General features: G+C 46.1%; 1 protein-coding gene across 1 annotated transcript in view; it reads left to right on the top strand.

Moving 5' to 3' along the window:
• Nucleotides 1-27,499, top strand: part of pex10 (peroxisomal biogenesis factor 10) — a 122,883-nt gene that overhangs the window by 46,412 nt on the left and 48,972 nt on the right. Inside the window, exon 3 of the mRNA XM_034173462.1 lies at nt 16,932-16,937. Coding sequence (XP_034029353.1) covers nt 16,932-16,937 — 6 coding nt within the window. The remainder of the gene's footprint in view (nt 1-16,931; nt 16,938-27,499) is intronic.

Here is a 27,499-nt window from a genome sequence, read left to right as displayed (position 1 = left end):
AAGACTACAACTCTGCTTCCTGGTCCCAACCCTGGATAGTCACGGTTTGGAGGATTTAAGAAAATTGGCCAGATTTCTAGAAATGAGAGCTGCTCCATCCAAAGTGGGATGGATGCCGTCTCTCCTAACAAGACCAGGTTTTCCCCAGAAGCTTTGCCAATTATCTATGAAGCCCACCTCATTAGTGGAAGGTAGTGGAAGGACCACTTCCAGGGAGCCCTATGTCGATGAATACAACACCTATGGACATCAAACGGTTTGGAAGAAGATCAAAAAATGTGTGGAAAAGAACATTTCCACCTAAGGTTGGATGCGCCAAAGACATTCTGGGATACGGAATGCATAGGAAAGGAGGTAGTGGGAAAAATAGTGCCGTCTGTTGTGGATCCTACAATTATCCTGGCCGATGGACATGCCTTCAGAAAAAGCCTGTGTGAAGGCAATGAAACCCGCGGGTATGAATGGCTGGGGCCGAATTGCATTTACAACAGCGGAACTTGCCATTCGCCTCAGGATCACTGGATGCTCTGCGGAGAAAGAAGAGAGGAGCATGAATGCACTTGGTATGAGAGAGCAGGAATGGCTATTAAATACGTTTTCACTACAGTACTAGAAGAGGCAGGAGAAATAATTGAAGAAGGATTTGGAGTAGTGACGGGTTGGATAGGCAACCTGTTTGGTAAAATTTGGCCCTATCTATTAATGCTTTAAGGGTTATAATCACCGGAGCAATAAGATCCGTTCTGGTGAAAGGGGGCGTTCGAGCCACCCTGACCTCATGTGGGAGGAGAGATCGTCAAAAGTGGAAGAAGACAGGAAGCCCCTTCTCCACAAGGGGGAGGAGCAATGGGGTCTGTAAACATCCGAGGCGCCGGCACGCCCTGATCATTCCAGCTTTGAACCCTGAAGAGGAAGAAGCTTCTGAGAGCAGACAGAGGAAGCACAAGTACGATAAGAAAAAGAAGTCTGAACCATGTCCAACACCACCGATGTAGCTGTAATGGCCTTGTTCAGAGTGAGTAACTTGGAGTTTATTGCAGTTTTAACTCTATGGCTCCTCTACTGCTGCGTCGGCAACTGGAACCTACGTCAGCCGCTGCGAATACTAGCCCTGCTCTATGGTTGTGTCAAGTTGCTTATCAACTGCTATTTCAAGATACGTGACCTATGCCTATCCCTGTTTGTAATCCATGTCCTCGGGCGATTCACAATAACCGCTAACCGCCTAGGACTATGACAGGGTACGATCATCATTTGCTAGATGGTTCTCGACACAGTGGCATTCTTCATTGCACCAGTGGCCATTGCTGATGTTGTCTGTGAAGCCATGATAATCATAGGACTGTTGGGATACACAGAAACCTTGACCAGTTGTTGTGAAAGTGTAGGAACACGGACCCACAACAGGGGGCGCAAATGAACGGACAATGGAGTAAGTCAAATAACAACGCTTTACTGTTGTGAATGTGCACAACGAATACAACCAATCACGGAAATGGACAACAGTCAATTCACAAAAGTGTCGTGTGGGCAGGCTCGAAGATAGGAGACGCCTCTCCAAGGTAAGACCGGAACCACACGGCTTCCTCCGCCACAGGACCCCGGGAATACTGGAGCCGCCAAGTCCCGAACTCCCAGGTGGCCACTGCCTCCGCGTGTCGGACCTGGTACTGCTGGCGAGGAACAAAGAACAGTTAGATGGGGGCGCGTTTGCACCCAAGACTCCGAACAGCAGGGAAGTTACCTCCACCTCTCGTTGGAACAGTAATCCACAAACTAAGCACAAATCCAAAAGGATACACTCCGTCAGCTTTGATACGTTACCTCTCAGGTAGAAACGATATCTCGGCAATGAGGTGGAGATGCCGTCCTGCTGATATACCCCACTGATGATTGCTGTCAGCTGTCTCAGGTGATGGGTGACAGCTGTCACCTTGGCTGCTCCTGTGAGGCGGCGGCGCCCTCTGGTGCCTGGAGCCCGCACTCCAGGCAGGGCGCCCACTGGTGGTGGTGGGCCAGCAGTACCTCCTCTTCAGCGGCCCACACAACAGGACTCCCCCCTCAACGGGCGCCGGGAGGCGCCCGACCGGGTTTGTCCGGGTGGCGACGGTAGAAGTCGGCCAGGAGGGCCGGGTCCAGGATGAAGCTCCTCTTCACCCAGGAGCGTTCTTCGGGACCGTACCCCTCCCAGTCCACCAGATATTGAAAGCCCCGGCCCCTCCGTCGGACGTCCAACAGCCGGCGCACTGTCCAAGCCGGCTCGCCATCGATGATCCGGGCAGGAGGTGGTGCCGGACCGGGTGCACAGAGGGGCGAGGTGTGATGGGGCTTGATCTTTGACACATGAAATACTGGATGGATCCGCAGTGAGGCTGGAAGCCGAAGCCTCACTGCGGCGGGATTGATGACCTTGAGAATCTTAAACGGACCTATGTATCTGTCTTGCAGTTTTGGGGAGGCCACTTGCAGTGGAATGTCCTTGGTGTACAACCACACTTCCTGCCCGGGGCGATACGTAGGGGCAGGGGTCCGCCACCGGTCTGCATGGGTCTTCGCCCTCATCCGGGCCTTCAACAAAGCAGAACGGGCGGCACGCCACACCCGACGGCACTTCCGCAGGTGGGCCTGGACCGAGGGCACACCGACCTCTCCCTCAACCACCGGGAATAATGGGGGCTGATACCCCAAACACACCTCAAAGGGGGAGAGGCCGGTGGCTGATGACACTTGACTGTTGTGGGCGTACTCGATCCAGGCCAGATGAGTACTCCAGGCCGCCGGGTACGCGGCTGTCACACAACGTAGTGTTTGCTCCATTTCTTGATTAGCCCGCTCTGCTTGCCCGTTGGTCTGGGGGTGATACCCGGATGAGAGACTGACCGTGGCCCCCAGTTCCCGGCAGAAGCTCCTCCAGACGTGCGAGGAGAACTGGGGACCGCGATCGGAGATGATGTCTGATGGTATCCCATGCAGGCGGACGACATGGTGGACCAGGAGATCCGCTGTCTCCTGGGCCATTGGGAGCTTCGGGAGGGCCACGAAGTGGGCCGCCTTGGAGAATCGGTCCACTATCGTGAGGATGACGGTGTTTCCCTGGGACGGCGGGAGGCCCGTGACAAAATCCAGGCCGATGTGGGACCAGGGGCGATGAGGCACGGGCAGCGGCTGTAGCAGTCCCGGAGCCTTGCGATGGTCGGCCTTGCCCCTGGCGCAGGTGGTACAGGCCTGGATATAGTCCCGGACGTCGGCCTCCAGGGACGCCCACCAGAAGCGCTGCCGGACAACTGCCACGGTTCTTCGCACCCCTGGATGACAGGAGACCTTAGAGCCGTGACAGAAGTCCAGGACCGCAGCCCGTGCTTCTGGTGGGACGTAAAGTCTGTTCTTTGGTCCAGTCCCGGGGTCCGGGCTTCGTGCCAGGGCCTCCCGGACGGTTCTCTCTACGTCCCAGGTGAGGGTGGCCACGATAGTGGACTCCGGGATGATGGGTTCCGGTGGATCCGACAACTCCGTTTTGACCTCGTCTTCGTGTACCCGGGACAAGGCATCCGATTTCTGGTTCTTGGTCCCGGGCCGGTAGGTGATGCGGAAGTCAAAACGGCCGAAGAACAGTGACCAGCGGGCTTGCCTGGGATTCAGCCGCTTGGCGATCCTGATATATTCCAGGTTCCGGTGGTCAGTGAAAACCGTGAATGGCACGGACGTTCCCTCCAACAGGTGTCTCCACTCTTCAAGAGCCTCATTCACCGCAAGGAGCTCTCGGTTGCCGACGTCATAGTTCCGTTCAGCCGGGGTCAACCTGCGGGAAAAATAGGCACACGGATGAAGGACCTTATCGGTCTTCCCACTCTGGGACAGCACAGCTCCTATCCCTGAGTCCGAGGCGTCCACTTCAACCACTAACTGGCGACTAGGATCGGGCTGCACCAGAACGGGTGCAGACGAGAAGCGCCGTTTCAACTCCTTGAACGCGGCATCGCAACGATCCGACCAGGTGAAGGGGACTTTTGGTGAGGTCAGGGCTGTCAGGGGGCTAACAACCTGACTGTAGCCCTTAATGAACCTCCTGTAGAAATTCGCAAATCCGAGGAACTGTTGCAGCTTCCTACGGCTTGTGGGTTGGGGCCAGTCTCTCACCGCCGCAACCTTGGCCGGATCAGGAGCGACGGAGTTGGGGGAGATGATGAACCCCAGGAAGGACAACACCAGTGCCTTACAACCAAAACCATGGAAATGCTGTTTCATCAGACTCGGCAGCCTTACCCTTTGGTGCTTGGGTTGGGGTATACTTTTGGTGTTGTTCTGGATTTTAAGTGACCAACTAGTTATAGTGACATGGTTATTGACCTATGCTGCCTGCCCTGATATAATAAAGGCCTTACCTGCTTGCTTGATTAAACATGGCTGTTGTGAATTACTGATACCTATGTTGTTTTGTAGGATGGAGTGGGCTGTATACACTGCAGTGCCACACTAGGGCATGGTGGCCATTTTTGGGATGTTACCCCAGTTCTATGGTGTCCCGAGTGTTACAAGACCCACTTCCCTATCCAGTCAGCAAGAGGGATACTTGGATCAAGAAGCATCCCCTTTCTACCCCTGGTGATGGTAAACAGTAGTATGGCAGTGGAGGCAAATGCTGAAATGGTGTGGCATTCGAGCAAAATGGAAAGAGGAGGCAACCTTTCTCTGACAATCTATTGGACTCTCTGCCATTGTCCTGTCTACACCAAGATCTGGGAATACCCTGATGGAGCGCAAGTGTACTTGGCCCACCTGACAGATGGGAGGTTTGTGACCATCGGCCCCTGGCTGCCTGCTTTACCCAACAAACAAAAAGCGGGAGAGCTTCACATCTGCCATTGACCCAAGATGTCGGGACCCAAACAGAGTGGGTGAGCTAGTATTGGGGAGACTCGGTGGATCAAATACTTGAAGATGACCCCCTGAGATTTAAGGCTACAGACAATAACTGTGCTAACCAAGATATGGAATTGCCACCACTTCTTTTACCTATCAAACCACGATACCCTCTGGACAAGAGGCCTCTGACTCCATGAGTGGAGGTAATTGAGCTACCAGTCATGCCACTTCAGGATGAAAGACCTCCAACTCCATGGCCTGGTATGAATGAAAATGAAAGGGACATGGAAGTTGTTATGATCAAGGAGGACGCAATACTGATGAATGACAAGGATGTGCTGGTGGCTGCAGTGCACATCATACTTCTCCCGCCTGAGGATGTCTCTCTTAGCCATGATGACTTTCTGGTAATGGATAAGTGGAGTGCAACTCCTTCGCTGCCACAACCCTCACCACTGACGTCTGTGGATGAGGAGGTACTCACCATGCGTGCAGAAGAGAATGGTGAACTCCTCTATATGAACCTCTAGGATGCAACATTAATGGCAGCTAGTAATGTCAAGGAGGGGGTGTCAAGAAAGGTTGAAATCCCTCTCTGCATACTGATATTAAGTTAGTAATCAATAGTCTGATGAATTTTGTGAACAAGAAATACAATGAAAAATGTCTTAAAGATTAAAATTTGTATGATTAAAGAAAAATGATTAAAGTAAGGTGGTTATTAAAATGATTTCATGCCAAAAAGTATTAGAGATGATTTTTATAATGAAGTGATCAAAATAATGCTGTGATTAAAATTGTTCTTATCATGAAAGAGTGTTAAAGTAATTCTGTAGGACATAGGTGTCAAACTGATTCCAGAAAGGGTCAAGAGGGTGCAGGTTTTCTTTGTAACCACCAACTCCAGCAGGTGATTTCACTGAACTCTTGAACCCATCTGCTCAAAGTGATGTTCATCAGTGAAATCACCTGCTGGAGTTGGTTACAAAAAAAAAACAGTAGGTAGCCTGTGGACAGCTTAAAGTCAGCGCTCATGAGTCCGCTGGACACGATTGCGCCACCTATTAAAATCACGCTCCCATCGGTTCAGTGGTCATCTACATGGCGTCAAGCAAACAGTGAGGCAAATAAGTATTTGATCCACTGTCGAAGTTTTCCCACCTACAAAGAATGTAGAGGTCTGTAATTTTTATCGTAGGTTCACTTCAACTGTGAGAGACAGAATCTAAACAAAAAAATCAGAAATCACATTGTATGGTTTTTAAATAATTAATTTGCATTTTATTGCATGAAATGAGTATTTGATACAATAGAAAAACAAACCTTCGGGCCCCTTCACATATAGTGCGAAATTTGGACGAAGTGCACACTTAGTGCACATGACGCAGGAATCGTGTGCAAACCGTGTAATGTCGTCCCTGCCTCCAACTCCTCATACACCTGTTGCTACAACTACTTTGTATTTGCGCACACAAGCACCTAAAAGACAAAGTGTGTCCTGTGTGAACCCACTGCACCAAATTTCTGGTGACACACACGAACATCTAAAAGTGCTCACATGACACTTAGAAAATGTGTGGCCAGTCGCACTCTTGGCACGACAACAGACTGCAGACAATCACTTTCGTACTCACAGAGACATTTGTCTAAGTCCCACACGAGTGTGGCTTTGGTCTGTGTGCTGAGATGACAGTAGGAGTGTCCTCCCACTGAAGCGGCTGTGGAGATCTGTGAATCTGGACATTCCAGCTGGACACCACGTAGTGTCTTTAGACAGACATGGACAAACAACTGTCCACTGTGACGCACGTGTCTGTTTGCTGTTATCAAGTGGACATAAATATCATAAACATCAAGTGGACGGGGGAGGTGATGGTCTAGTGGTTAAGGTGTTGGGCTAAGGGCCCTTGGGCAAGGCCTTTAATCCCCTATTGCTCCTGGTGTGCAGTGAGCGCCTTGTATGGCAGCACCCTGACATCGGGGTGAATGTGAGGCATAATTGTAAAGCGCTTTGAGCATCTGATGCAGATGGAAAAGCGCTATATAAATGCAGTCCATTTACCATAAATAAAAACATATATCACTGTGGCGACGTGCTGCAGCAAGCGAGTGCACGCACAGTGCACACATGGACAGGCTGCTCCCAGTTTGAAACGGACCATCAGATCAGTACACGCAGCAGGCGATCTCACTGTCACGTCACCCACGTGAGCTCTGTTCCACATGGTGCGGTGTCCTGCGGCGCCAGCAGATGTGGACATGACTGAGAAGAGTGAACTGCTTCTCATTCATGTCATTTCATGACTGTATGTCTGTGACCATGGGTCATTTACAGAGGACCAGCTGGATCATATTTGTATTGCTCGCTTGATAAATGTGGTGTTTTTATATGGTGTGTGATTTTAATTTACTTTGTAATATTTCCATGTCCTTCCTGATTTGAGGCAGATTCCTGCAGCTTTCACAGAACAGCTCCATAGCTCAGTGGTAAAGTCTCTGACTGGGAACCAGAGCTTTTGGACAGTGCGGGTTTGTGTCCAGTGGGTTTCCCTCCACATGAGCGGCGCGATGTGGTCCCACGGGTACCGGCTGGTGTTTTATATTTCCTCCACATGAGCGGCGCGATGTGGTCCCACGGGTACCCGCTGGTGTTTTATATTTCCTCCACATGAGCGGCGCGATGTGGTCCCACGGGTACCCGCTGGTGTTTTATATTTCCTCCACATGAGCGGCGCGATGTGGTCCCACGGGTACCGGCTGGTGTTTTATATTTCCTCCACATGAGCGGCGCGATGTGGTCCCACGGGTACCGGCTGGTGTTTTATATTTCCTCCACATGAGCGGCGCGATGTGGTCCCACGGGTACCCGCTGGTGTTTTATATTTCCTCCACATGAGCGGCGCGATGTGGTCCCACGGGTACCGGCTGGTGTTTTATATTTCCTCCACATGAGCGGCGCGATGTGGTCCCACGGGTACCGGCTGGTGTTTTATATTTCCTCCACATGAGCGGCGCGATGTGGTCCCACGGGTACCGGCTGGTGTTTTATATTTCCTCCACATGAGCGGCGCGATGTGGGTCCCACGGGTACCGGCTGGTGTTTTATATTTCCTCCACATGAGCGGCGCGATGTGGTCCCACGGGTACCGGCTGGTGTTTTATATTTCCTCCACATGAGCGGCGCGATGTGGTCCCACGGGTACCGGCTGGTGTTTTATATTTCCTCCACATGAGCGGCGCGATGTGGTCCCACGGGTACCGGCTGGTGTTTTATATTTCCTCCACATGAGCGGCGCGATGTGGTCCCACGGGTACCGGCTGGTGTTTTATATTTCCTCCACATGAGCGGCGCGATGTGGTCCCACGGGTACCCGCTGGTGTTTTATATTTCCTCCACATGAGCGGCGCGATGTGGTCCCACGGGTACCCGCTGGTGTTTTATATTTCCTCCACATGAGCGGCGCGATGTGGTCCCACGGGTACCGGCTGGTGTTTTATATTTCCTCCACATGAGCGGCGCGATGTGGTCCCACGGGTACCGGCTGGTGTTTTATATTTCCTCCACATGAGCGGCGCGATGTGGTCCCACGGGTACCCGCTGGTGTTTTATATTTCCTCCACATGAGCGGCGCGATGTGGTCCCACGGGTACCGGCTGGTGTTTACATTTCCTCCACATGAGCGGCGCGATGTGGTCCCACGGGTACCGGCTGGTGTTTATATTTCCTCCACATGAGCGGCGCGATGTGGTCCCACGGGTACCGGCTGGTGTTTTATATTTCCTCCACATGAGCGGCGCGATGTGGTCCCACGGGTACCGGCTGGTGTTTTATATTTCCTCCACATGAGCGGCGCGATGTGGTCCCACGGGTACCGGCTGGTGTTTTATATTTCCTCCACATGAGCGGCGCGATGTGGTCCCACGGGTACCCGCTGGTGTTTTATATTTCCTCCACATGAGCGGCGCGATGTGGTCCCACGGGTACCGGCTGGTGTTTTATATTTCCTCCACATGAGCGGCGCGATGTGGTCCCACGGGTACCGGCTGGTGTTTTATATTTCCTCCACATGAGCGGCGCGATGTGGTCCCACGGGTACCGGCTGGTGTTTTATATTTCCTCCACATGAGCGGCGCGATGTGGTCCCACGGGTACCGGCTGGTGTTTTATATTTCCTCCACATGAGAGGCACAATGTGCCATAAGCTGGCACTTTGTGTTCCTGTCCATAAGACACCAGCATGTGCACAAACTCTTTGTGTTTGGGTTTGTGCATGCCTGCCCGTCGGTGCAATGTTTCGTGGTGCACTAGTTTCAAACTGTTTTGTGTTGTTTCACCGTTTTCATCCAAATGCCATCCAGACATTGTACTATGTGTGAAGGGGCCATAAATTTTCGGTATAGAAACCTTTGCTTGCAATTACAGAGGTCAGATGTTTCCTGTAGTTCTTGACCAAGTTTGCTCACACTGCAGCAGGGATTTTGGTCCATCAGACTGATGTAGACACTCTTTAAAATGTATTTTCATGTGTTTTTGACTTTTGCTTCATAACCACTCTAGATGTAAAAAGTAAAGCTTTTTTGCTCCCTCTTCCTCTGTCTCTACTAATAGAATAGTGTTGACAGTGTTGAATGTTTGGTCTCCAAAGTAAAGGTCAAACAAGGTTGACGTCTATTGGATTCTATGATATGTGACATATGTTACCCCGTAATGTGATAAGTAATGATGGTCCAAACTATTACTTTTTAAAACCATGTTAACTCAGCTAGTAATTTGCATCACTTTTAACCAAAATTGGAGCAACTTTAACTTTTGACCTCTGTACAAAATGAAACTGACCTTTGTCACCATTCTTGCTGTTTTTATCCCATAACTCCATAGAATTCAGTCACAGATAGTCCAAACTATACCTTTTTGGAACCTTTATGATCAATCAAATAATGTGGAATATTTTTCAATATGATTGGAGCATCTTTTAATTTTGACCTCTGTGTAATTCTTCAATTGACCCCTACCTGACCACTGATTGAAAATTCAAGTGGCCAATCGGTTTTTTCAAAAGAGCATAGTCTGAGGAGTATTTCTGCCTAATTTGATGCTTTTATCACCATTTGCAGGATTCCCCTCTAAATATTCTCTTATCTGCTGCACTAAAATAAGCCTTAACACTAGACAGAATTGCTAAATTTGAAGCAATCTGTGCTAATTTTATGCAACTAAATTACACTTAGGCAGAATTCCTTGTAATTAGTATTTTCATCCCTGATTGAGCAGATTATAAGAATTCATATCTTAAAAATAAGATAATTTCTAGCAAAAAACCCTTAAAATAAGATTTGAATTCTTGTTATTTATCCAGGTACTAGAATTGATGCCTTGATGCAAGACTAAAGACTAGCAAAAAAAAACTTGAGTTTCATTCTTTTTAGTTAGCTAGCATTTAGAATCGATGCCTTAATGGAAGACTGAAGACCAGTAATAAAATAAATACAAGAACACAGAACATAACTCCCCTGTGAACAACTTGGTGATTGTTTCAAAACTTATGGAGAACACTGGCTGCTGCCAAAATCTATGTACATGGTAACAATGACAGGGCTCACAAGTCCTCTACTCAGACACGGCCTTCTTGTGTGATGCAGTTCTATCATGTTGTGTACTGCATCCTCCAGCATCTCTGTCTGCAATACTGCCAGTAGAGTGGAGATGTGTTTTGGGTAAGTGAGATGTAATGCATAGTACCCCAAGAGATACAGCACGCTCTCATCGAATTCCTGGGCGTCAAAGGTTTTGATTGGTTTGTTTCCCACTGCAATCACGCAGGTTCCTTCGGACAGGAGCACAACTGGGGAAGTCAACACCCCCTGGTGCAGGTATGCATCAGGGTCTTCTGATGTCTGGAATGACAAACAAGATTAAGATACTGCTGTACAATTGAGAGTATTCTGACTGGCAGCATTACAGCATGGTATGGTAACAGTATAGACAAAGAGGTTTTCAGTACCACCTAAGGAGATGAAACAACACTTAGATTCCAGTGTCAGTGTACCATGGCCTACAGAAAAATGTAGGATAGCCATCCCAGGGTGGTAGCTATAGCCAAGTAGGGGTCAGTGAAGAATTAGGTCAAAATTTAAAAGTGCTGTGATCATATTTAGAAATATGCTGCATTATTTGTCTGATCATAACGATTCCAAAAAAAGGGTATAGTTTGGACTTCGTGACTGAATGTTATGGAGTAAAAACAGCAAGAATGGTGACAAAGGTCCATTTCAGTTTGTACAGGGGTCAAAAGTTAAAGTTGCTGCAATTTTGGTAAGACATAATGCAAGTTGTTGTGTTGTGTGGGCCGCTGAAGAGGAGGTACTGCTGGCCCACCACCACCAGAGGGCACCCTGCCTGGAGTGCGGGCTCCAGGCACCAGAGGGCGCTGCCGCCTCACAGGAGCAGCCGGGGTGACAGCTGACACTCATCACCTGTGACAGCTGTCACCACTCATCTGATCTGCATCGGTATATCAGCAAGACGTCATCTCCACCTCTTTGCCGAGATATCGTTCTACCTGAAAGGTAATATCCTCAGCCTGACTGCTTGATAGAAAGCCCTTTTGTGATTTTTGTGAGTGATAACAGACTTTTTCTCCAACGAGAGGTGGAGGTAGCTTCCCTGCCGTGCAGATTGCTGGGTGCAGACGCACCCACGTTTAATTGTGTTTTTGTTCCTCGCCAGCAGTACCAGGTCCGACACGCGGAGGCAGTGGCCACCTGGGAGTTCGGGACTTGGTGGCTCCAGTATTCCCGGGGTCTGGTGGCGGAGGAAATCATGTGGTTCCGGTTCTGCTTTGGACAGGCGTCTCCTATCTTCGAGCCTGCCCACACGACACCTTGTAATTTGACCTCTGATCTATTGTGTAATCTGTTGTGTTTGTTGTGCACGTTCGCAACAGTAAAGTGTTGTTATTTGACCTATTCCATTGTCCGTTCATTTGCGCCCCCTGTTGTGGGTCCGTGTACTTACACTTTCCCAACATGTTGGGTGGGTTAATAGGGTTCTAAAAAGGAATAGTTTGCACCATCTGTCATGCTTAGTTATCATGTTACAAGGTAACATATGTCATAGAATTTTCAGAACTTTTGTCTGACTTAGTGCTTAGCTCAGATAAGATAATTATAGTGGGCGATTTTAACATCCACATAGATGCTGAGAATGACAGCCTCAACACTGCATTTAATCTATTATTAGACTCAATTGGCTTCTCTCAAAATGTAAATGAGTCCACCCACCACTTTAATCATACTTTAGATCTTGTTTTGACTTATGGTATGGAAATTGAAGATTTAACAGTATTCCCTGAAAACCCCCTTCTGTCTGATCATTTCTTAATAACGTTTACATTTACTTTAATGGACTACCCAGCAGTGGGGAATAAGTTTCATTACAGTAGAAGTCTTTCAGAAAGCGCTGTAACTAGGTTTAAGGACATGATTCCTTCTTTATGTTCTTCAATGTCATATACCAACACAGTGCAGAGTAGCTACCTAAACTCTGTGAATGAGATAGATTATCTCGTCAATAGTTTTACATCCTCATTGAGCACAACTTTGGATGCTGTAGCTCCTCTGAAAAAGAGAGCTTTAAATCAGAAGTGCCTGACTCCGTGGTATAACTCACAAACTCGCAGCTTAAAGCAGATAACCCGTAAGTTGGAGAGGAAATGGCGTCTCACTAATTTAGAAGATCTTCACTTAGCCTGGAAAAAGAGTCTGTTGCTCTATAAAAAAAGCCCTCCATAAAGCTAGGACATCTTACTACTCATCACTAATTGAAGAAAATAAGAACAACCCCAGGTTTCTTTTCAGCACTGTAGCCAGGCTGACAAAGAGTCAGAGCTCTATTGAGCCGAGTATTCCTTTAACTTTAACTAGTAATGACTTCATGACTTTCTTTGCTAATAAAATTTTAACTATTAGAGAAAAAATTAATCATAACCATCCCAAAGACATATCGTTATCTTTGGCTGCTTTCAGTAATGCTGGTATTTGGTTAGACTCTTTCTCTCCGATTGTTCTGTCTGAGTTATTTTCATTAGTTACTTCCTCCAAACCATCAACATGTCTATTAGACCCCATTCCTACCAGGCTGCTCAAGGAAGCCCTACTGTTAATTAATACTTCAATTTTAAATATGATCAATCTATCTTTATTAGTTGGCTATGTACCACAGGCTTTTAAGGTGGCAGTAATTAAACCATTACTTAAAAAGCCATCACTTGACCCAGCTATCTTAGCTAATTATAGACCAATCTCCAACCTTCCTTTTCTCTCAAAAATTCTTGAAAGGGTAGTTGTAAAACAGCTAACTGATCATCTGCAGAGGAATGGTCTATTTGAAGAGTTTCAGTCAGGTTTCAGAATTCATCATAGTACAGAAACAGCATTAGTGAAGGTTACAAATGATCTTCTTATGGCATCAGACAGTGGACTCATCTCTGTGCTTGTCCTGTTAGACCTCACTGCTGCTTTTGATACTGTTGACCATAAAATTTTATTACAGAGATTAGAGCATGCCATAGGTATTAAAGGCACTGCGCTGCGGTGGTTTGAATCATATTTATCTAATAGATTACAGTTTGTTCATGTAAATGGGGAGTCTTCTTCACAGACTAAGGTTAATTATGGAGTTCCACAAGGTTCTATGCTAGGACCAATTTTATTCACTTTATACATGCTTCCCTTAGGCAGTATTATTAGAAAGCATTGCTTAAATTTTCATTGTTACGCAGATGATACCCAGCTTTATCTATCCATGAAGCCAGAGGACACACACCAATTAGCTAAACTGCAGGATTGTCTTACAGACATAAAGACATGGATGACCTCTAATTTCCTGCTTTTAAATTCAGATAAAACTGAAGTTATTGTACTTGGCCCCACAAATCTTAGAAACATGGCGTCTAACCAGATCCTTACTCTGGATGGCATTACCCTGACCTCTAGTAATACTGTGAGAAATCTTGGAGTAATTGTTGATCAGGATATGTCATTCAATGTGCATATTAAACAAATATGTAGGACTGCTTTTTTACATTTGCACAGTATCTCTAAAATTAGAAAGGTCTTGTCTCAGAGTGATGCTGAAAAACTAATTCATTGCATTTATTTCCTCTAGGCTGGACTATTGTAATTCATTATTACTCTGGTTGTCCTAAAAGTTCCCTGAAAAGCCTTCAGTTAATTCAAAATGCTGCAGCTAGAGTACTGACGGGGACTAGAAGGAGAGAGCATATTTCACCCATATTGGCCTCTCTTCATTGGCTTCCTGTTAATTCTAGAATAGAATTCAAAATTATTCTTCTTACTTATAAGGTTTTGAATAATCAGGTCCCATCTTATTTTAGGGACCTCATAGTACCATATCACCCCAATAGAGCGCTTTGCTCTCAGACTGCAGGCTTACTTGTAGTTCCTAGGGTTTGTAAGAGTAGAATGGGAGGCAGAGCCTTCAGCTTTCAGGCTCCTCTCCTCTGGAACCACCTCCCAATTCAGATCAGGGAGACAGACACCCTCTCTACGTTTAAGATTAGGCTTAAAACTTTCCTTTTTGCTAAAGCTTATAGTTAGGGCTGGATCAGGTGACCCTGAACCATCCCTTAGTTATGCTGCTATAGACTTAGACTGCTGGGGGGTTCCCATGATGCACTGAGTGTTTCTTTCTCTTTTTGCTCTGTATGCACCACTCTGCTTTTAATCATTAGTGATTGATCTCTGCTCTCTTCCACAGCATGTCTTTTCCTGGTTCTCTCCCCTCAGCCCCAACCAGTCCCAGCAGAAGACTGCCCCTCCCTGAGCCTGGTTCTGCTGGAGGTTTCTTCCTGTTAAAAGGGAGTTTTTTCCTTCCCACTGTCACCAAGTGCTTGCTCACAGGGGGTCGTTTTGACCGTTGGGGTTTTTCTGTAATTATTGTATGGCTTTGCCTTACAATATAAAGCGCCTTGGGGCAACTGTTTGTTGTGATTTGGCGCTATATAAATAAAATTGATTGATTTGATAGAATGCATTGGACGTCTGCCTTATTGACCTTTACCACTTCAGTCAAAACTATTCCATTTATTTCAACCACTAATTCATAATTTTTTTTTCCTGACATTGGAGCAGCTTTATCTTTTGACTTTTGTCACCCTTTTGCTGTTTTTACCCCATAACATTCAGTCATAGTTAGTCCAAACATTACCTTTTTGGAACGTTATGTTCAGACCAAAATAATGTGGTATTTTTCAACATGATTGTAGCATTTTTTTAATTTTGACCTCTCTGTAACCCTTCATTGACCCCTACCTGGCTATAACTACCCCCTGGGATGGAATCATACATGTTTGGGGAGGCAATGGTACACTTAAGCTACCATCCTAAGTGTTGTTTTGTCCCCTTAAGTGGTACTGATCAGTGGTGGGAACAGTTCAGCTAATCAGATAAACAGCTAATTTAAAGCTAATGTTTTTGCTAGCGGATTACCTTTTCAGATAATTTAAAATCATCATCGGACCAATTATCTTCCGATAAATTTAGTTACGATAACTTTCAGTCTGATAACTTTTTTTTTTTTTTTTTTTGCTGGTAGAGCAAAGTTTAAAGGTCAAAAATGTTTGTAAACCCTAAAATCAAACATTTAGTCAGTGTTGTGTGTTTGTAGCAGACTGGCTGCTGTCGCTTGCTGATGATGTCATCATTAAGCGCAAAACATGATTGGTTGGTCGACGCAGGGAGTATTGTGGGTAGTGTAGTTCAGGTTCACTTTGATGTTACAGTGAGTGAGTCCAGTCGACATAAGAACAAAATGGACTAACTTTAACATTTTATTTTATTTCTTTGTCGCTATAATTTAATCGCCAAGACTCGGTGTGGGAGAGGAGCTCTCACGGTGTGCAGCTGTGTGTACAGAGGGAGGGACTTTTCTTCATGTTTAGACAGTTTTGGATTTAAAAATAAAGAATACTTATGTGGATTATTTATTCAGATGAATCCCACTGAAACTAACAGGTTAAGAATTTATATTTACTATGTGTATCTTATTCTGCAAATCAATGCATCATGGTCGTATTTCAGTTGTTTAAGCTGCAGGGTTCAAAGTTGTGTGAAAAAAGCAGCAGCTATTAGCTCGTAAATGACGGTGTATCTAATACCGAGATAAACTCTAACTTCTAATACTGTGTTTTACTGCTTTTGAAAGATGATGACAGTGTCTGGGGTTTTATTGTTTTATTTATTCTTTTTTTCGTGTGTTCTTATGTGTTTGTGATCCTTGAATTTACCCAGCAGCTAAAGTGAAAGTGAAAATAGTTTATCAGAAGCTGACAGTGTAATTTGATGTGGCCGTGTCCAAATCAATACTAAAGTTATCGGTTATCTGTAATTAACAGATACATTTTTTACAGTGTACTTGGTTTAGTATCAAAAAAGATAAACTTTTCAGTTTAGGATTAATGGTTATCGAAGCTAACTTTTTGGTTAACTGTGCCCACCACTGGTAATGCTTAGATTAGAGGTGATGACTGGTTCATGGCATAATGGCCAAAAAGCTCTGGAAAGGGTTATCAAGAAGAGCCACAGCGCTTCCACCAGAACATTTACCAAGTATCCACATAATCTGTAGTCTGCCGTGCCAAAGGACAACCATGGACAGAGTGACCCAATCATCTCAGTCATGACCTTTTCACCCTATGGTGTCTTTTCAACTTGAGGGAATAAATAAATGTAATTAGAGGAGAATTACAGAAGCATGTTAAGATGTCTGACAGTTTAGCATCTGATGGACTTGGAATAGAAAGTGTGTCTGAATCTACCTGGTGCAGGCACATATTCTCTTGAATCTTCTATTCCAGCCATCAGAATGCTGAGCTGTCAGACATCTTAACATTCTTCTCCAGTTCTCCTCTCATTACATTTACTTATTCCTTCAAGTTGAGAAGACATACATGAGCTCAAGAATTTCATTTCTGAAAAATGTCTGTATATGAGTACATGATGCGTCCCAAACCAACCAAGAAGTTCTAACAGACAGGAAACCTGAGCAGCCAATAGTATTTTCAGTACATGGATCTCTATCTGTGTGGACAATATGTTGAATCTTCCTCACATATCACCTAACGATTGTATTATATCTTACCGTAAGAAACATGCAAGATGGCCTCACAGTTTGTTGCCAATTTCTTCTGTTGCCATGGTGGTAGATGGGAAGAGCTGTGGCAATGCTCTGAATACCGCGTTGCATGTTCCACTGTTTTGACAGAAAGCACAACACAGTATAAATAACCACCGATGAGACCTTTAAAGGATTCAAAAAGCTAAAATGACTCATGCTCACCCATGTTCTTTAAACATAAACCATAGACAAATGAAGAAGTGGCCTCACCTTCATCCAAAGTTTTTGGTCGGTCTCATTGCTCTCTTCATTACACCGTAGGAAATTTCTCCCGCCTCTCTTTCATCTCTGAAATGTACCTGGGATTGGTGGGCTGGATAATTCTTTGTAACTTGTCTCGGACCTGAAAGACATTGAAATAGGAAGGCAGGAAATGAACTGAAACATCACTTGGAGTAGTCTTAAACCATGTAAATGAAGCTTTCTAACTATTTCATGTGCTGACTCGTACTGTGGAGCATCATGTGGGCATAGTGTGCCACTCTGAGGACATCTGCATCCAAACACACAATCGAGAAACGAGCCAGCTGTGTGACACATTGAGGATTTTCTCCACCACGTTGCATCTCCGTCAAGACTGCAGAAATTTCCCTGCAACAGCGAGACTCGATCACAAGTGGCATCGGCTGACTGTGTTCACATGAACACTGGGGGAAAAAACCCAAAACAGAACATTGACATTTTTGTGTTTTCCAAATATACATAAGCATGTAAACTGAACAGCCTGTTTTTTGTTCAGACGTCTGTTCATTCAAAGTAGATTAGATGTGATACAATTTATGATTACAGATGTTCTGTATGTGTATTTTAGACAGGAAAGCCTCCATTTAGCATAAACGTTTTTCTACAATATGCCTGATAAAATTTGACAACAGATATAGAAGTAAAATTTTCTTTTATTTAGAAATCTTTTTTTCCTTCCCATGTGGGTCGACAGCTTTTCATATAAAGATTTGCAATCATTTGCTTTGAATAAAAAGTGAAGAATTAGCAATCACAAGAAACTAACTTATAAATGATTAAATATATACAGAATGTACAGAAACTTTATTTTCAGTGATTTTAGAACAAACTCCTGAATTTAAGCACGCTGTGCTGCTGAAATAATTTTTTCACACACAAACACACCGTGCCAGGAATAAATGATCATTTATAAGAAAGGGTGGTGAGTGAACAAACAATTCTGTGTTTTGTAAGCAGCTTATATCCGACAGCGTTGTTGTTGTTGTCATCCCCTGACAGCTGCGCTTCATCCTCGTCTTCTGTCACGTTCGGCTGGAACATACACGGTTTGGAGCCCCTCATTATTTTCACCGTCGCTTCGTTCATCAGAAACTTCCTCATCTTCTTCAAAAACAATCGATATGTCACTTAAATCTTTACTATAAGCGCTCACTATGCCTTCGCTGTCCTTGTCTGCCATATTTGTTGTGGGTTGTCTGCTGCTGCTGCTGCTCTCTCTCTGCACAGGTGGCGCGCCGCAAGCTGATTGACAGACCTGTTCCACATCTCATCACTGCAGTATATGAACCCTGGCTCTTCACTCCTTCGTCGCCAGAAACTCTGAAAACCTTCCACAGTAAGACTGGTCATTTTTCTCTTGCTCTATTATTTTTCTCTTTCTGTTTCCACACACAGCCTGAAAGACGCAGCTTGTCAAAGAAGACTTTCCTGCAGCCTGTGATGGAGCTTCCACGCTCCACATCAGCCAAGTTAGTGTTTGCTCTCTTTTGCTTTTACAAGCTGGCTGCATATGAACTCTGATTTAAAACGTAATACAAGTTGAAACTGTGAAACTTTTCCTGAAGAGGAGCAACTGGAAGAAACTGCACTGAATCCATTTTGTCTAATTGCCTGCTTACCAGGACCAGCTGTGATCAGTTATCACTGATTCAAAACTGAACTGAGACCCTTTTCCTGATTAAGAACGATTTGAAGAACCTGAACAGAATCTTCTGTCTAACTGCCTGCTTATCTGGACCAGCTGTGATAAGTGGTCACCGATTGACTGTGTGAGCCGCTTCTGGAAGGTGACTGGCGTCAGCACTCACCATCTGTGTCTCTCCCTCCAGCTTGTCGACAGCTGTGGCGGGCCACCTGGCTCCGGATCCATCTGCTGGGACTAAAAACCATTCTGGACTGCGGTCTCCCCTGTTCCACCGCTCAGCGGGCCGGTCTCCAGCGACTAGGCAGCCTTTTCATATTTATTCTGTTCATAAACCCCTTTGTTACCCGCTTACTTTCTGCTCTCTGCTACTGGGTTCATCTTCCAGTCACACCCGAATCATAACAGAAGTTTCTCGCCACGTCATGGACCCCAGCGGGGGCAGACCGTTTTCAGCAAGGCGCTTAACATCCAGGGGGAGTACCTCGGGAAGCTCCAGCAAGCCGTGAACTCCATCACTGATCATGTGAGCTCACTTACAGACCATGTCAAACACTCTGACACTCGTCTCTCAGATCTCTCTTCACAGCTGTCTCAGCTTTCGGTCAGACACACTCTGACACCGCCTCCCACGGCTCCTATTCAGCATATCACCTCTGTTTCAGCCGCTGCCGCAACTAGCCTTTTGCGGGTTGTGTAGATACGTGCGCCTCTTTTCTCATGTAATGTTCATTAGTGTTTAGCCAACGTCCGTCTCAGTTTAGCTCTGATAAAAGCAAGGTAGCTTATGTAGTCAATCTCCTCAGGGGGGAAGTACGCTCCTGGGTGACTGTGCTCTGGACCAACGGACTTCCCCACTCCTTAGTTCTTAGTTCCTTCGTGGGCTTTTCTAAAGAATTCCATTAATATTTGATCATCCAGTCTCGGAGAGATTTCATCTCACAATGACTCCTCTCACTCAAACAGGGCCAGCGTAGTGCTGGCTGAATTTGCAGTGCACTTTCGCATTATTGGCTGCGGAGGCCGACTGGGAAGGAGGTGGCGCTGCGAAGCGTGTTAGAAACGGACTAAACGAGGTGTTAAGAGCGAGCTGGCCGTCCGGGACAAGCCGTGCAACCTCGACTCGATCATTTCTTTAATATTTGTTTAGACAACCGTATGAGAGAGCGCCGACGGGACAAAAGGCCTACGGGCTGACCAGGACCTCTCCACTTGCCCGCCTCTCGGCATACACCAGCACCGCCTCTTCCCAGCTCCACCGAGTCCTCCTCTGATATGCCAGCTCCCCCTGCTGGCAAGCCTATGCAACTCAGCAGGGCCAAATTGCCCTCTGAGGAACGTAGACAGAGACTGGCATCAGGGGAGTGTCTGTATTGCAGTGCGAAGGGCCACGTCCTTAGCACATGCCCCGTTCAGCCAAAAGCCAACGCTCACCCATAGAGACCGGGCTGCGGGTGAGCCAAGCAAAATTCACGGGTGTGGGTTCCAACTACACTCAAATCCTGGCTACTCTTTGTTTTGGCAGCAAGACGCTTTTGGTACCGGCCCTCATTGACACCGGGGCCAAAGGCGACTTCATAGATGCCACCTTTGCATCCAAAAACAGGATGCCTCTTGAAGCACTTCCTTCCCCAATGTTGGTGCATGCATTAGATGCACTTACCTACGATTACTCAACGCACCGCTCCAGTCACATTAGTGGTGTCAGGAAATCACTGTAAAGTTATTCAGTTTTATGTTATCCCATCATCATCCCCCTTGGTTCTAGGCCATCTGTGGGTCTTCAGACACAATTCCGGTATAGATTGGCAGTCCGGGGCGATCACTCGATGGAGCGAAGCCTGTCTCAAGGGGTGTCTTAGTTCCTCGGTTCCCCCCCTGCGTGGAGGTCAATGAGAAGGTCCATTCACCTCCTGATTTGTACTTAGTCCCTCCAGAGTATCATGACCTTGGTGAGGTTTTCAGCAAGGATCATGCGCTCTCACTGCCTCCTCATCGTCCGTATGACTGTGCCATCGACTTGCTTCCTGGCGCTCAGCTACACTCTGGTACACTTTACAACCTCTCTCGCCTGGAACGCAAGTCGATGGAGACCTACATCCGGGACTCCTTGTCTGCTGGGCTGATCTGGCCCTCTTCGTCTCCCTTGAGTGCAGGCTTCTTCTTTGTTGGGAAGAAAGATGGTTCCTTGCGCCCCTGCATCGACTTCCGGGGACTAAATGCCATAACGGTCTGTAATTGGTACCCACTTCCCCTTCTAGATTCAGCATTTAGTTCCTTGCATGGGGCCTCCATATTCACGAAATTGGACCTTCGTAACGCCTATCATCTGGTGCCTGTCAGAGAGGGGGACGAGTGGAAGACTGCCTTCAACATGCCACTGGGGCGTTTCGAGTACCTGGTCATGCCCTTCGATCTTAGCAATGCTCCAGCTACCTTCCAGGCACTGGTTAATGATGTGTTGAGAGATTTCCTGAATAGGTTCATGTTCGTCTATTTGGATGACATTCTGATCTTCTCGCCTAATCCTCAGACCCACACTAAGCATGTACGACTTGTGCTCCAGCGGTTACTAGAAAACCGATTGTTTGTTAAGGCAGAGAAGTGTGGATTCAATCTAGACACTGTGTCATTTTTAGGATTCATCATCTCTCAAAACCAGGTAAAACCTGACCCTGCCAAGGTCAAAGCTGTCGTAGACTGGCCCGTTTCTTCTTCTGTCAAGCAATTACAGCAGTTTCTCGGATTCGCAAACTTCTATCGACGCTTCATTTGCGGGTTCAGTCAGGTCGCTGCACCTGTGACCGCGCTCACCTCTTCTAAGAACTCATTCCAGTGGACCCCACAGGCTGACACAGCCCTTGCCTTATTGAAAGAACACTTCACTACGGCACCAGTCTCGCACAAACCGGACCCGGATCACCAGATCATTGTCGAGGTCGACGCCTCGGACCTCCGGGTTAGGGGCAGTGTTATCCCAGCGTTGGGAGATAGACAACCGGGTACACCCCTGTGCTTTCTTTTGCTGCATCTGACCCCCGCAGAAAGAAACTATGACGTGGGTAACAGAGAACTCTTAGCCATAAAAGAGGACCTAGCTGAGTGGAGACATTGGCTGGAGGGAGCGGCAGTTCCGTTCATCATTTGGACAGACCACTGCAATCTTGAATACATCCAGTCTGCCAAACGGTTGAACTCCCGGCAAGCCAGGTGGTCACTGTTCTTTGGGCGGTTCAATTTTACCATCTCCTACCATCCAGGTAGCAAAAACATTAAACCGGACGCTCTGTCCCGCTAGTTCGGTACCTCGACCAAGGAACCACCAGAGACACCAGAGACCATCCTACCCCGATCCATGGTCGTGGGGGCACTATCCTGGGAGGTTGAGCAAGTGGTCCAGGACGCCCTCACCCGCCATCCAGACCCGGGTGGTGGTCCGCCCAGCCGGCTTTTTGTTCCTCCAGAGGTTTGACCTCAGGTTCTTCAGTTCTGTCATTCATCTAAACTGTCATGCCATCCTGGAATTACCCAGACCCTAGAACTCCTCCGTCGCCACTTTTGGTGGCCCACAGCCCAAGTGGACGTGAAGGACTTTGTCCAAGCCTGTACTGGCTGCGCTCGTGGCAAAACTTCTCATCAACCTCCTGTTGGGCTCCTGTGACCGCTCTCCATTCCAGGCCGCCATGGTCACCTATTGGAATGGATTTCGTCACTGGACTCCCTCCTTCCCAGGGGAACACAGTTGTCCTCACGATCGTGGAACGGTTCTCCAAGGCAGCCCACTTCGTGCCCCTGCCAACGATACAACCGCCCAGGAGGACCGCCGACCTTCTCGTCCACCACGTTGTCCGGCTGCCATGACATACCCCTGGACATCATTTCTGATCGAGGACCTCAATTCCGTCTCAAGTCTGGCAGAGCTTCTGTGCCGCTCTGGGGGTCTCAGTCAGCCTGTCGTCCTGGTTCCATCCTCAGACCAACGGGCAGGCAGAGCGGGTCAACCAAGACCTTGAGAGCACTCTACGGTGTGTCTCTGCCGCCCACCCGACGGATTGGAGCCTACATCTGCCCTGGGTGGAGTTTGCACACAACTCCAAGGTCTCCTCAGCCACCAGACTCTCACCTTTTGAAGCCTCCCTTGTATACCAACAGCTGCTCTTCCCTTCTCATGAAGCTGAGATCTCCATCCCTTCCATACAGCTCCACCTCCAAAGATGCCGTTGGGTGTGGAAACCGCCCGCTCTGCCCTGCTGAAGACCCGAACCTGATGCAGGGCCATGCTGACCCGCACCGTACCCCCGCCCTTGATTATCAGCCTGGGCAGGAGGTGTGGCTCTCTTTGCGGGACATCCCTCTTCAAACAGACTCCCCGAAGCTGGCTCCCCGCTACATTGGTCCTTTTGTCATTGACCGGGTGGTCAATCCGGTTGCCGTCCGGCTCCGTCTTCCTCGCTCCCTGTGGATCCACCCGGTCTTCATGTCTCCAGACTGATGCCAGTTCATTCGACTCCGTTGTGTCCTCCTGCTCCTGCACCCCCCTCCTGGGTCAAGCGGGAGCTCATCTTGGACCCATCCCTCATTTGGGACTTCTATCTAGAGCATCCTGATCGTCCAGGTAGGTGCCTGGGGGCTCCCATTGAGGGGGGTTACTGTTGTGGGCTGCTGCTGTCTGCTGCTGCTGCTCTTTCTCCTTTATACACAGGTGGTGCGCCGCAAGCTGATCGACACACCTGTTCCACATCTCATCACTGCAGTATATGAACTCTGGCTCTTCACTCCATCATCGCCAGAAACTCTGAAAACCTTCCACGGTAAGACTGGTTATTTTTTTCTTGCTCTGATATTTTTCTCTTGGTGTTTCCACACACCAGCCTGAAAAGACACAGCTTGTAGCTGAAGCAAACCAAGACTTTACTGCAGCCTGTGATGGACCTGCCACGCTTCACATCAGCCAAGTTAAGTATTTGCTCTCTTTTGCTTTACGGGTTGCTGCATACTGAACTCTGCTTAAAACGTAATACAAGTTGAACTGTGAACTTTTCCTGAAGAGGATCAACTGGAAGAAACTGCACTGAATCATTTTGTCTAATTGCCTGCTTACCAGGACCAGCTGTGATCAATTAACACTGATTCAAACTGAACTGAGAACTTTTCCTGATTAAGAACGATTTGAAGAAACAGAATGAACAGAATCCTTCTGTGTAACTGCCTGCTTATCTGGACCAGCTGTGATAAGTTATCACTGATTGACTGTGTGAACCGCTTCTGGAAGTGACTGGCTCAGCACTCACCATCTGTGTCTCTCCCTCCAGCCTCGTCGACAGCTTGTGGCGGCCACCTGGCTCCAGATCCATCTGCTGGGACTGAAACCATTCTGGCTTGTGGACTCCCTGGTTCCACCGCTCGGTGGACCGGTCTCCACTTGGCTAGGCAGCCTTATATATTTATTCTGTTCAATAAATCCTTTGTTACTGCTCACTTTCTGCTCTCTACTTCTGGGTTCGTCTTCCACTCACGCCCGAATCATAACAGTATTGGTAAACAGAGCTGCACTTCATCACATTTACTCGCATGATGTCACATCTGTCGCAGTGAAAAAGTAGGTCAACTTGGAGGTGGTAAATTCAAATTCTCAGATGGGTAATGAAACTTCTAAATCCTTGTTCAGTGTAATTTTATGGTAAAAAAAAAAACAAAGACAACATGTGAAAAAAGCTTTTTATATTCTTCAAGAATATGTAAAAACGTCTTGGCATGGCAGGGACACTAACAAATATCTGACTGACTATGACCCACCATTTCTGCAATGTAGCCTGCGCTGATCAAATCAACTATCCAGATTCACTCTACTTCATTACTAATCACTTGGCTATTTAAACAGCATGTTAGAAAACTGACCATCTGCAGTCTGTACTAGCATCCCAATAATCAATATGGACCACGCTGAGCAACAACGTCTGTAGTACACTTTGATCAAAACGCCAGTCCAGATTCAAAGAAGCTGTCTACCTGCAGCATATAAAAAACAAGGTAAACAATACATTAACTGATTCATTAACTACTCCAAGCAGGTTATTTTACATGCAAATCATGGCTCATGACGGGAATGATGGGCAGCGGTTCACTACAACATGGTCATACGTCTGGAGATTATAGTGCATATTATATATAACAGCTGAGTGGATCCTTGTTATTTGATTGGTGCCACTGGTGTGCACTGGGACACTTCTGACAATTAGTCGGAAACACATGGGTACTTGCAAGTACTTTGTTTTTGGACATCTGTGCAGCCGTTTGTTGCTAATGCCGTATACTTTGAAACAGAAGTGCACAAAGTAATCCCGGTGCATTATCGGATGGTCACTAATAGCTTAAATCTAAATTGTTATGATTTCGGTGCAACATGTCCTTTAAATATTTTCCACACAGCACATTATCAATATAACGCTTTCAGATATTTTAACTTATTGCACCATAATATAGAACACACCTTTTGATTTTTGTTCTTGACAAGCCAAATAGCCCTGCACCTCTGGAAGTTTTCTGGACCAGGAAACAGGACCCCGATGTCATCTCGTGACAGTGTGGGCATTGGTTCTTCTCCAACCTTTGCAGATAGAACATAGAAAGTTTTGTTTAAATTAGTGCCAAGACACCAAGCTCATTATACAGGAAGAATTATTTTCCGTTGTTGAACCTGTTGTGCTTTTCAAGTTGTGTCAGAATGCTTCAGGTTTTAAGATAAAACACACTATAATAGCTGTAGAATGACACTGACATAAAATGGAGTGGGTCAAAAAAAACTGGGCACATTTTAAAATGCTAATATCTTTCACATACAGGAGTATGTTTGTATGTGTATAACACTGAGGTGTTATAATGCGTATACACACAAATGCTACGATAAGACACTTTTATATCTCACAATGGAGAAAATCATGATAAAAGATAAGCAGGTTAATTTGTATGTTCACAAATTTTTGGATAATAGTGACCCCTGCTGTTGGATTTCAAGATCTGTAACGTGTGTGTATTTAGTAAACAAACAGGGAGCCCTGAACACACTCGACTCCTAATAAGCTTTCAGGCAGAAAATGAGAAGTTTCATCAATGGGAATAAGTTGGAAAATATATACACACACATGTACATGTGTAACACATAACCTGACGTATTAACAGACTGATATTATTTGTCAAGGAAATTTCTAAAGGAAATAGGGCTGGATGCAAAAAATGGGAGAATTTGAAAAAGAAATATCAGGTTAACAGAACTATCAATCAATCAATCAATCAATTTTTTTATATAGCGCCAAATCACAACAAACAGTTGCCCCAAGGCGCTTTATATTGTAAGGCAAGGCCATACAATAATTATGTAAAACCCCAACGGTCAAAATGACCCCCTATGAGCAAGCACTTGGCTACAGTGGGAAGGAAAAACTCCCTTTTAACAGGAAGAAACCTCCAGCAGAACCAGGCTCAGGGAGGGGCAGTCTTCTGCTGGGACTGGTTGGGGCTGAGGGAGAGAACCAGGAAAAAGACATGCTGTGGAAGAGAGCAGAGATCAATCACTAATGATTAAATGCAGAGTGGTGCATACAGAGCAAAAAGAGAAAGAAACACTCAGTGCATCATGGGAACCCCCCAGCAGTCTACGTCTATAGCAGCATAACTAAGGGATGGTTCAGGGTCACCTGATCCAGCCCTAACTATAAGCTTTAGCAAAAAGGAAAGTTTTAAGCCTAATCTTAAAAGTAGAGAGGGTGTCTGTCTCCCTGATCTGAATTGGGAGCTGGTTCCACAGGAGAGGAGCCTGAAAGCTGAAGGCTCTGCCTCCCATTCTACTCTTACAAACCCTAGGAACTACAAGTAAGCCTGCAGTCTGAGAGCGAAGCGCTCTATTGGGGTGATATGGTACTATGAGGTCCCTAAGATAAGATGGGACCTGATTATTCAAAACCTTATAAGTAAGAAGAAGAATTTTAAATTCTATTCTGGAATTAACAGGAAGCCAATGAAGAGAGGCCAATATGGGTGAGATATGCTCTCTCCTTCTAGTCCCCGTCAGTACTCTAGCTGCAGCATTTTGAATTAACTGAAGGCTTTTTAGGGAACTTTTAGGACAACCTGATAATAATGAATTACAATAGTCCAGCCTAGAGGAAATAAATGCATGAATTGGATGCAGCCCAGAACATACATACAGGTGCTGGTCATATAATTAGAATATCATGAAAAAGTTGATTTATTTCAGTCATTCCAATCAAAAAGTGAAACTTGTATAATGTATACGAGTACATTCATTCCACACAGACTGATATATTTCAAGTGTTTATTTATTTTAATTACTAATTAATTAATTACTAATCAATCAATTAATTATTAATCAAACAATATTAATTATTACTAATACTGATTCATTATTATTAGTATTATTAACATTAATTACAAATCAATTAATTATTAATACTTATTATTACATTACAAATTAAATTAACATGACATGATTGCGATGCGTTGAAAAAATCTGCGACTTCTTCTATTTCTTTGCATTT

The sequence above is a fragment of the Thalassophryne amazonica genome, chromosome 6 (genome assembly GCF_902500255.1).
Source record: "Thalassophryne amazonica chromosome 6, fThaAma1.1, whole genome shotgun sequence".
In the NCBI taxonomy this organism is placed as follows: domain Eukaryota; kingdom Metazoa; phylum Chordata; class Actinopteri; order Batrachoidiformes; family Batrachoididae; genus Thalassophryne; species Thalassophryne amazonica.
This window is presented reverse-complemented; position numbering and strand designations above follow the sequence as displayed.